At 41.7% G+C, this 12,034-nt stretch overlaps 1 protein-coding gene across 1 annotated transcript in view; it reads left to right on the top strand.

The window, feature by feature from the left end:
* Window positions 1–12,034, top strand: part of LOC308044471 (cell surface hyaluronidase CEMIP2-like) — a gene marked incomplete at both ends in the record, with an annotated part of 52,622 nt that overhangs the window by 29,323 nt on the left and 11,265 nt on the right. The window contains one exon of the mRNA XM_080351204.1: window positions 5,601–5,809. Coding sequence (XP_080207330.1) covers window positions 5,601–5,809 — 209 coding nt within the window. The remainder of the gene's footprint in view (window positions 1–5,600; window positions 5,810–12,034) is intronic.

The raw sequence follows: 12,034 nt of genomic DNA, 5'->3' as shown, positions 1-12,034 counted from the left end.
ATATATATGTGTGTAGGGTAGAAGAAATTGGTCCCGTGCAGCAGGGTTTGATTTAATTTGAAGGGTATATGTGTTGGCGTATTTCAGCTTAACCCTTGTTCTCAGCGCATTGACAAACTGATGGTTTGTTTGTGTGTGAAATTCTGAGTCTCATATTTTAGATCAGAAGCCTAAAAGAGTGAATCCAATTATGGAGAAAGATGGTTTGCTTTGATCTTAGCAACTCTATTACAAAATCTGTTTTTCTTCGCCTTTTCATGTAGCTGTGGTAGACAAGAACTTTTATTCTTCCCTAGCATAAGCAGGTGAAAATGTCCTTTCAGTTAAAGGAAATAGTGACTCTTGTATTACTGCTGAACTGGTCCCAAGATAGTCAACCTAGGGATGGGCTACTTGGCGTGGAAAAACGAGATCCAAGTCCTTTAGCAAACATTGCAGCCAAATCCTTTCTGAGCAAAGTGCCTTGAGTTCAGTTAATTCCTTTCTGCTTGGTTTCTTCCGTGCACTTTTCATGCTCATCTTCTCCCAGATGCAATTTGTGCAGGAAAGGAAACGCCTGGGGAAAACCTATTCCTCTGGCAGCATTTCTAGATCCACAAAAACCTGGGGACAGTCTTTCCTGAGGGTGTTTAAATCTGGCAACTCAGGCTGACATTCCCACCTTCCTATGGTTGGTTCATGGTCCTTCCTGCTCACCATCTGCAAGAAGCACCACTCACCTTCCCCACATGGTATCTCAGACCTTCTTGTAGCAGCGAGCACTAAGAAAAGCCTCGTTGCTTTTCACTACCTAAAAATGGTTCTGGGACCACCTTAAAAATCACAACATTTACACAAGGAAGGACTATCAGGTCTTTTTGTTTCCTCCTTTTGATTCTGGAGGCTGTGGGGTTAGTGTTGTCCAAACAAGACCAACCCCTTTGCTTTTTAGTGACGGCTGAAACTCTCTTGTTGTAATGTAAATAAAGCGAGGCTTTGAGGAAGAGCACCAAGTAGAGGGAGACTCACAGGGAAATCACAAGAGTTGGCAGCACCACATCTTCTGGCACTCTCTATGAGTCACTCAGACTCCATCAGCAGGGCACTGAGGTCCTGTCAACCTGACTTCAGCTCTTGCAAAGGCCAGTAATAAAAGAAAAATGTAGGGTGAGGCTCATCCTGTAGTTCTCTCCATGTAGATGGGTGAGATTTCCAACAGCGTTGGACTGGAGACACCTCAACACCTCCATTACTTGTTAAAATGTAACTGAGATTCCTAAACCATTTCTGATTTTTATATAAATTATAAGACAAGTGCCTTGGCTTCCACTGGGCAGTTGAAACTGTGCACTTACTGCTTCCTCACAGACTTCACAGATTAATCAGCAGAGGCTGTGAAAGCTCTCTTTTTCGGTATTCATCTTTATTAAATAAGCAGAGGTTTTGGCAGGACATGCTATTTTCTTTTGTAAGCTTAAAAAGGTGTTAGACAGTCATAAGAGACTGCTACATAGCTAAATTAGTGTCAGTTTTGCATTACCAAAAAATTGATGCCTTGCTATTATAGAATACTTCAGGCAATGCTGTTGAATTTTCACCAGTTCACCTAGTCACTGCCTTGCTGCCGGCTGCTCAAGTAGAAACTCTTGCCCTTCTGTTAACTCATTTCTTGCACTGAATGTTCACAATTGCACTGATCCTGCATCTCCAAGTTACATATCTTCAGCTTGTATGTGCTGGTGTATTCACTGCCTGTGTAGCTGATTTTGGTATTGATGCTTCTAAACGTAAAGCAGGAGATGCAGCAGGTAGTAAATGGTGCTTTTCTGAGCACAGGCAAAACCGTACAGTCCCAGTGTACCTGTGATGCTTGAGTATTGTCAGCATCTCATACACTGGGAAGAAGGAAAGCCTGCAAGATATTTTTCAGCTAATGATGCCTGTATTTGGACAACGAGGTCCAATTTTGGCCTCCGATGTGCACCAATGGAAAATCAAAGTAGTTTTGCTGATGACAGTGAAGGTGCTGTAATGTTTACAACCAAAAATTGGTCCTAGCATGCCTTATAGAAAGACAGATATTTTTCTTTCTGAAAGAATTTCTTTCTGAAAGACCTTCTGAAAGGTCTTAATTTGGAAACTTCCTAGAGAAAAAGTTTTGCCCTGATAAATTAACCTTTTTTGAATAGTCAACCAGAAGAGGAGAAGGTGTGTTTTGAACTTCTCATTTTGCCCCAGCTTGACAGCTGAAACTAGAAAGCAATGCAAACCTATTCTCAGAAACCAAAGTTTTCTGTTCCAATACTTTGCATGTTGCTTATCTTCATACTTGCCATCTAGTTGTATAGCCCCATGAATTGTAAAAGAACTTATCTTCTCAGTTTCACAATCTACTTGGGAAAATTGCCATGTAAGCACAGGGAAATCTGACACATCTTTTTAGCATGAAGTGTTAAGCAGCTAAAATGACAACTACGTCCATTAAACCACCCAAGCAAGTAGAAGGCTCACATCTTATAACATTTTAACTAGCTGTTCTTCTCCTACTACATTAAGCTGTCACCGCTTCTCATATTTTAAAGTACTTTTATGACCCACTTTCTTCTTTTAAATATTTCGCTAGAGCTAACTGAAAATTATGGAGGTGTTGCTAAGGAAGATGGATTTTTTTATTCTAGAAAAGAAGTGATCTCGTTAATCTCATTTTCAGTCCTATTCACAAGTGTTTTGCCCCTGGAAAGGTAGACAGGAGGAAGAAAAGTGATGAAGTCTCCCAAGTTTAGTTCAAGTAAGTAAAGGTGTCACAGAGTGATGGCTGAGGAAGAAAGAGGCCACGTTGTGACATCCCAAGGGCACTATGCTGCGACAGTGGCTGATGTTTCACCTACCCGGGGCCAGAAGAGCTTAAAAGGGTTATTCTTTTTCAGGGAATTTACCTCCTATAACCTCCTTTAGTGATAAATATTTTGCAGGATCCACCAGATATTCTGCTGTATATCTGTGGAACTGAAAATCACATCCTTGGTGGCTTGCAGTTCTGGCGGGCATTCACTCAGTGGCCACTGTTGGTCATTGCAGGAGACAAAATAAGTTTACAAATATTTCTGTCAACACAGAAGTGGCATTTTTCCTCATTCTAGTAATTACAGTTTCATTCTCAAAACAGCTGTCACCATTATCCTTAATGTCAGACCTGTGACTTGGTCCCTAGGCTCTGGGAGGAAAATGTTACCAACAGATCTCTGACATGCTTTCCTCAACATCTGATTGAAGCATACTGCATGCTCTTCCAGCACTTGCTGAACTCATTAGCAACCACTGTAACGAGCAACTTAGGCCATGCATAGAGCTTTCTCTCTCCTTTTTTCTTTTTGCACAAATACCTTGAAGTATATAAGAATCTTTTGTTCTTGGTAGACTGTAATTTAGGAACATTTTGGACTCATCAAATGCATTTCCTTCCTTTCTTGGTTTAGTTTATCATTGGTGCATTTCATTTTGTACTAAGTGCACAGCAGGTACCACCTTAACATTCTGTGCTTGCTAGAGACACATATTAAAAGGAAATAATGTCAGAGTTTACAGTGATAGGACAGAAACTCTTGCCTCTTATCCCAAAAGGCACAAGTGGGCTATTATTTTGCAGTATCACAGTTCATTCCCACATTTCTTTGTCAGAAATTGCTGTTTTGACTGAGAACAATTAATACATTGATGGGATTTCAGGTCCAAAGGGACCTTACTGATCACCTGCTCTGACCTTGGCACTTACCCATCCAGGTGGGGACAAATGAGATTGAAATGTGGCTCATTTCATTGCATGTTACTGCTTTTCTAATCATTATTTGAATGTGAAGGGAAAATAGGTTTTCCTCCTTGATTTCATAGATGAAAAAGGTCTTTTATTAGGTTGTAAAAATAATTTATTCTTCCTTGATCCATCAAGAAAGAGCAAATGGGCTGCTGCTCAGAGATTGTTTGGAGTGAATTACTTGATCAATAAGTTCAGCCATCAGGAAAAATTTCCATTTAATGCAATTCTGCAATCCACTTTAATCTTCAATGGTCTGCAGATGGCACTCAGGATAGGTTCTCATCATTAAAGTGCAATTGTGCGAAAGGAGGAATAGACCGAACATCCAATAAACATTTACAATCACTTTTGGATTACTTCTTTGATATGACACCAAATTTTTTAACTTGAGCATTCAGCATGAGGCTGCTGAATTCACAGGTGAGGTGAGGGGCAGGCAGAGAGGACCTGTCTTCTGGAGGTCCTCAGGAATTCCAATGCAACACGAGGATTAGGAACAAGTGCAGAGTCCCTCCGAGTGTGAAACTGGAACTGAGAACTGAACTGGCTGGAAACCCCAACTAAAATAAGCCAGTGAGAGACATTCTGTTTGTGCAGAGCTTTCAATCTGGACAGATAAGAGGAAGAGAAGCAGATATGGAGATGTGAGGGGCCAAAGTCTCACAGCCCAGCATTAGAAAGCGGATATCCTAGTAGATGGAGTCTTGGCTCTCTGCTAGTCTTGGCTGTGCTTGTATCCTTGCCTGCATTTTAAAACCTGAAGAGACTGCTGCCTTCATTTTGACCTACCTCAAAGACAGAAATTGCATTTTAAAACAACTTTGCTGAATGGGTTCTCATGTAGAAACTTGGATATTTCTGAGCTCACATGGATTTTTATGTTGGGTGTTTTAAGTTCTTGATGCGAAGAGCGCTATTCCACACTGTAAGAGAGTGAAGGAAGCAGGATATAGGTGTCCTCACCTGTCCTCAGTGCATTTGAATCCCTTCAGGGAACACGGCAAGCTGTTTGCTACAACCCCGTGTGCCGAGGCTAGATTTGTATGACTGGCTGTGCATCCTCCTTTGGCACTGGAATTTCATGCAAGGGGAAGCAGGTGAACATCATGTGTTTGTCCTTAAAACCAATGTTTGTCACATGAATTGGCCTTCATTTAAGTGATGACAGGACAGAAAGAGGTAGAACCGGAGCGTAGTTTTGTAACTGGTCTGTAGAAGTGAACTACAGGCCAAGGGCATCTGTTGGATGCCCTTGTTGTTGGAGGAGCTCTCTGGTCAAGCTCTCTGGTCAAGCCTGTGGAACATGGTAATTAGACTGTAAGATCATATAGCCAGACCATTGAATTTTAGCCCCCAAAATTTCAGCCTAGTCTGCTACTTGAGAGCAACGATGTGGATTCCATTAGATCACTGGACCTAGTCCAAAGCCCATTGAAATAGCTTAAAAGTTTTCTGTCTTTTCAATGGAATAAGCCTGTTTTTAAAGTGCAATTATTTGAATTCATAAAAAAGAGTTACTTCGTGATGTTTCCTTGCTTGCCCTTTTCCCTTGAGATTTTGAATAGTGAGCATTTTTATGGTGCTGTACAATTCATATCTCACTTCATGGTGTCCCGACGAATGGCTGCAGATGCTGTTTCTGTTTCACCTTTTATATTTGAACTGGAAATGTTTCAGTGACTTTCCAAATGTTCTGAGCTTTTCATTGGCAAAAAAACATGTACAGGCAACGATGATCAAATGCACATGTTATAGCTGAGCTTGGCCGGTTTAATGGGTATGTTTGTCATTTTCCTTTCACCCTCAGCTTTATATTCAGGCCAGACGCCCCGAGAATCTGACCCTATCCATTGCCAGAGCAGCATACCATTCTCATCCCGTGCGGCTGCAAGGTGTGAACAGAGGAGCACCGTACCAGCAGTACCAGCCCGTCGTCATGCTCGAGCAGGCTTATATCATCCAGTGGGACGGCAGAGCACCTGAGGATATTATCCTGTACCCGATCAACTTCAATAGGTACTGCCCTACATTGTTGAAAATGTTCTGTTTTCCAAAGGTCTGGAGCTTTAACAATTTCCCAGGTTATTTGCGAGTGACCTATCAAATGCCTCAGCAGTTTCTGAGGGTGTGGAAGCAAGGTGTTAATGGCTGGCACTTACTGATGCAAAAAGATGCCTCTGCTTTTACTTTATTCAGCTTTTTTGATGTGCAGAGATGTTTCTCTTTCCAGAAAGTTTTGAAACAGAATCCAAGTAAGTCCTGGCCTGCTGTCCCTGAATTCCCTCCAGAAGAGCTCTGGCTCTTGTTCGTTTGTTTGTACTAGTTACTGCACACATAATTTATCTCCCATACATATAAAGTGCAGAAATACATCAGAATGTGCCCAGAGCTTTGCATCTTCTCTCATCCAAACAGCCCTACAATCACTGTTTCTTTTTACATAAAGTTTTAAAATGTTAAGGCTCAGTACAGCAAAACTGTAGGCTGTGCTGCATTGGTTTTCCATGATTTCTTCTACTGTTATATAAAAGTGGGGTATATTCATTTTAGACAGTACTTTTTTTCCCTTGCAATCTGTTTCATTTTGCATAATTTCATTTACAGTTTTCCTGTTTTCTTTATTAACGTATCTTTGTGCACTTTAAGGAAGAGGAAAATCTATTAGTCACTCATGGACAAGCTGAGCTTTGCAGTTATTATCTCTTTTAAAATGATTAGCTATTTCCTTGCAATTGCAAATCTAAGTCTTCTGCTGGGTAACTGGCGGTTACTCCATCCCTGTGCCAATTAAGACTTGTCAAAGCTTTGGCCTGGGGTCTTCAAGCACAGATTCAAATTTGAAGGCAGCACTGGGTCTTTGATAAAACTCAGCTTGAAGTTTAGCTCTTGTTCAAGCAGCAACTTAACTACATTTTACTATTGAAAGCCACAATGTGGTTATGGTTCTCTTTGTCTTGTGTGAAAACAGTTATTTCAACGGGGCAAAGGTTTGTAGGTTTTTCTGATCCAGAACCAGTTGGCAAAGTATGTGTTTTGAAGAACTAAAAACAAGAAATATACTGTAGTGAAAGCAAACCACAATTTTACTTAATTTCACTTAAAGCATCTTGCTAAGAAATAATTGGGAGTGAAATGTGTGGCTTCTCTGTGTACACCTCAAGTGTGCTGGATGCTAATGACTGTGAGACTGAGGGCTGATGCAATGGCAATGGTGAAATGTCCAGACTTCATGCAAAAACATGGGGAAATGATCTTCCTGTAGAAGGGTAAAGCAGTTGAGGTGAAAAAGAGGGTTTATGGGTTTGAAGGAAATCAAGTGCCTGCTTAAGCAGTTCCATGTATGACCTTTATTAAACATTGTTTTCTAATCATTTTTGGAATGGAAGAAATCTCAAATTGTGGAGCCCAGAGTAATCAGACCTAGAAAATCAGGAAGACTTTTACTTATCTCAAGTGGCTTTATGCTTTGTTTGTTGCTTTTAAATCCAAAATACTGAATAATGTGCCAAAAATGCGAGCCCTTAAAATAGTAACATCTGTGTAGAATATCTGTGATGCAAACCAAAAAATGTTTGATGAACTTCAACAGCAATATTCTGGGATTAATAATTTCAAACACAATCTGAGTGAACAATGAAACTATTTTTAGTCCTGTCATTGTAAAATGATGGATAGATATACCCAGGATGCTGCCTTTGCAGATAGACAGCCCTTGTGCTTCTGGAGTGATTTGCTCTGTGCTGGCTGAAGGAAGGTCAGAGGGGAAATAAGGAATTTGACAGGGAGATGTGTCCCAGGATTTGGATTTCTGTGGAGGTCAGGAGTCGCACTGATGTTGAATACTTGCACGATTAACCCTTTCCCTGCTTCTGAAGTGCTGTAGAAAGCTCTGATAGAAGTCATGCCAGTTCAGATGTCTATTATGAGACTGGAACGTCCGGATTCCTCAGGTGGGCAGGACTTGGTGGGGATGAATTCATGTGACTCAGCTGAAACTGGCAGCGCTGCTTTCTGCGAGCTGTGGATCTTGTCCGGTGAGCTCAGCGGCACCGCTGGTGGGTTTACTGAGCAGAGGAGGGCACTAGTTTGAGCAGAGACACCAAGCAGATCTTTTTCTTTCTACCTCGGGCACCTGAAGGGCTGCTGCCGCACTTGTGTCTTCCTTGTGCTAGTTCAAGCCGTGTTTAAAGTAGTTCTTCAGTTTCTTCGCTTCCGTTGAAATATGTAGATAAACCAAACACTATCGCTGTGTCTCCACATGCTGCCATCTGTGGCCGTGTGGTGCAAATGAGCTGTTTGATGCACACCATGTTCCCTTCCAAGGAGAGGTATGGTAGACTTGTTTGCATTAGCCACTAGCTGACTGATAGGCAAATATAAAGACACGGTGGAGACCTGCAGGCTGTGTTTTCAGGCTGCTGGGGAACGTAGCTGTCTCAGCAGAAATGCCCTTTTTAAGCTGCAGATAGGGTTGTCTGTCTAATGGCTGGGTGTTTCCCTATGAGGATGAGAAGGCGGCTGGGTATTGAGGCTTGTGGATAGAGGTATTGCAGGACAAGTAGCTTCTGAAGCTTTTGGCAAGTGAACAGAAGGAGAGCGCCGGCTGGAATTTTAATGACCAGCAATGAAGTGCACTTCAGAACCAGTGCAGATCTGCTGAGGATTGCGCTCATCGGGCATAAATCGTGTGTGAAACCTTCATGAACAGGGACCTCAGACCTCTTCTCCATGGGCTTCATCTCTTTGTTGGAGTGGTTTCTCCCCCTCAGAGCTGTTTGTAGGTTTTCTTGTTGTTTTTTTTCCTGCTGCACAGAAGTATGTGAATTATTTGCAAGACCGAGTTAAGGGCTTTGCTCACAATTACTATCCTGAAGCACAAAGGCCAGCAGAGAGCATCAAGCTTGTTACCAGAGCAGGGAGAGGCTGTTAAGCCAGGAGGAGAGCAAGGAAAACATTATTCAGTTGCAAGCAAGTGCCTTCTTTCAGATGCTGGAAAACAGTACAAAGATTGGCACTTCATATAGTAAACAAAGTCAGAAAAGAAGTCCTTCAATTTAATGACTTAGGCTTTATGCATGTGCAAATTTTCTAATCACAGGAGAAGCTAAGGCAAATACTATTATCAAAGGCACAGAGCTGTTCAGTGAATCAGCCAGACTGCTTTGTGCTATCAGCACATCTAAAGATAAGAATTAAATCTCCTCAAAACACATATCTGAAGTATAGTGTAATAAGTTGTGCTGTTGAAGCAGCCTGAAAAGCAGTGGCAATTAGATTAAACATTCCTTGTTTTTAATGAGCACAGGCAAATATCTCTATACTTGATCTGTTAAGGCTCACAGGGAAGGGTTTTCCCTTATTAGGGCTCTCTGCTCTGGTTTGACAGAATTCAGAGAAATGTGAGCAGCTAGCTGGATAAAGAGGGTATTTTTTTGTAGGTAGATTGCCACAGTTCTGCAAGCAGAGGCTTTCCCTCATACTGCATGTCTCCCAACAGATGCTGGCTCCAAGGACAGTGCAGGAACCTTCCCTGGGCTCTCTCCACCAGCATCCCTCTTAGCTTCCCCTGGAGAGGTGCAGCGAGGCTTATAACTTTGATGTTCTTTGGTGCCTTTTTGCAGGAGTTGGATCGTTATGAGAGCCTTAAAAAACCCCATAAAAATTGGTGGAGGAATGCCCAATTTCTTGTCAGCAGCAAGCAAAAGGGCAGATGTCCATGTGTGTGCTTGGGCACGTGTCCAGCCTTTCCCCTGCTGCCGTGTTTGCGCAGGGATGGGCACAGGTGCACAGCTCAACTCCTCTATTTGCTAGGCTGGAGTTCTGCGCTAGTGCTTGTTATCATATTCACCAGTGAATAATGTAAATTATCTGAAAATTCAAGAGCCTGGAATGAGTTTGTGTTTAAATTCTTCATTAAAAGTAGTGGAGCCTTTGAACGCTGGGTGATATGAAGCCTCAAGGATGCTGCATCTCATCCAAAGGCGAAGATTTCAGTGCAGGCAAACTTCTGCAGCCCATGTCTGCATTGAGACTCTGGGGGACTCGTTATATTTGTATTTGTCAGGGTTGTGTAGGTAGGTGTTTTTCCTACAGCTTCTTAATCAATGCCAGAATGATTCATACTTTCAGCTACTTGTCATTTTTGTGATTAAATTCCTTAGCAGTGATAAGGTCTAGAGGGAAACAAAGATAACGAGACAAGGCTAGAATGTGCTTGTTGCAGACTTGCCCAGTTTATGGATATTTCCTAAATTGTTTCTTTTTCAGATTAGTTCTAAATGAGCTTTTCCTCCTGCTTCCCAGATTGATAAATGCACAGGAAGGCAAAATTAGTATTTCAAAGCAGAGCTAACAGTTTAAGGCTGTGACTGCTTGTAACTTGTACGTACATGAGTTCTGACCTCAATCTGCCCAGATCTGGACGTAATACAAGTAACACCAACTCTATTTCCAATAATAATAAGTAAAGTGCTACTTGGGTTTCATAGCCTGCCCCTCTTGATAACATCTGTAATTCAGAGTTAATCATCTGCACAACACAGAAGTCAGCAGATATGTTTGAATTCCCTTCTGTCTATTTAAATCCCTTAAATTACTCACAGGTCAGCCCGTGGATGAAAGCCACAAGATTATTTTTTTTTTAATTGAAAAGAAGCTAAAGCATTTGCCAGAACAACAGGTTGCAGATTGTGCTGTTTTAGTACAGCTGGGCCCAAGGTGGTGCTGACATGGCCAAGTTTGAGTGATCCTAAAGCCCCGTCTTTGCCTCCCCACCTGCAGTCCTTGCTGCAGGTTATTAGGCAGATGGTTTAGTGCCAGTCTTAGGTTAATGGTTGGACTCGATGATCTTGAGGGTCTCTTCCAACCACAATGATTCTGTGATTCTCCCGGCCCATGGAGTGGGGTTTGTGGCTCCTCAGGACCACCAGTCTCTTCTGACCTGATGTATCCAAGACACAGCAGCAGGAAAAAACAAAATACACAATAGTTAGCACTAGAGTACCTGGGAATGCATTAAAAAAAATAAAGTACAAATTGAACTGGGATGTGATTTCTTCATGAAAACATGTAGGGTGGGAAAAAAGACAATAAGATGATGTACTGTATTTAAAGGCAGGAAGTTCTTATATTTGCTTGAATGCAATTGTCTGTGAGCCAAATGCTGGCTGAGCCAAACCCTGGTTTCATGAGTATCAGCAGAAGCGTACCTCAGGGCAGGATCCCGTTCATAATTTGTTGAGCTTCACAAAAGCAAAAATCATTCTTTTTGCCTAAGGAGGCACATGGGTAAAACAAAAAATTTTAATTTATATAAAGAGATGGACAATGCTTTTGAATTTTTAATGGCATTTCCTAAATGGCAACATTTAGGAAAGACATTTAAATCCCAATACACACAACTCTAGTTAACTAAACACATACTGAAGTTGTTACTATCCCTGCAGCAAGTGGTCTTCCAGAAGAGTCTATCCTTAATAACAAGGTCCTGAAAAAGAATTGCTGGATGTTCGCCCAGTAGCCATGTGCGTCATTGCAGGGGGTTTGCATGAGTTTAATGGACTTGAGTTGAAGGCAGAAAATTAAAAAGAAATCTAGAAAAAGGGAAGGAGTGACAGCTGCAGGGAGCCAGTGGGAAATGTGGGTTTGAGGAAAAGAGCTTGAACTGGGAAAATGTGGTAAGGATGTAGCCAGGTTCCTCTCAACCCTTTCTCCACTCTTCTTGGCAGCTGTGAGATGTGTGGGTATTTCTCATGTCATTTTCCCCACCAGTGATGTTGGTTGAAGAGGAGGTGTCTTGTCCTGAAAACAGGTTTTGCGCCAGAGTAGATTCAGTCGGTGCTGGGCAGGTTGTTGTCAGGTTGGGAAACATATTTTGGAGATAAAAACCAGCTGTATCTTGACTGAGAGTGAGGAACATTGACCTCCTGTGATTTGTTTGTGGGACGATTTGGAGGCTGAATGGTGACTTTGCTTTTTTTGTCTTTTAAGGTTCAAAATTCAGCCTGTGAGGGACTAAGTTACTGAAGCAGTACGTGGGGATTTCTGCTTGATTCCCATATTATGAACAGTAAAGTTCCTGTTCCTTGCTTCTAAAATGGACTGAACTTTATCACTAGAAAAGGCTGTGAACACAGTTACTTAAATAGCTCAGGTTAGTTTCCTACACATGCTAATATGACGTTAACTTAGCTGACAGCTAATTCTAAAGTCAGACTTTCCACCTGAGAATATTATTGTTTC

Source organism: Nesoenas mayeri (assembly GCF_963082525.1).
Source record: "Nesoenas mayeri genome assembly, chromosome: 11".
Classification (NCBI taxonomy): domain Eukaryota; kingdom Metazoa; phylum Chordata; class Aves; order Columbiformes; family Columbidae; genus Nesoenas; species Nesoenas mayeri.
Note: the sequence above shows the minus strand (reverse complement) of the source record. Positions and strands in the feature narration are given on the sequence as shown.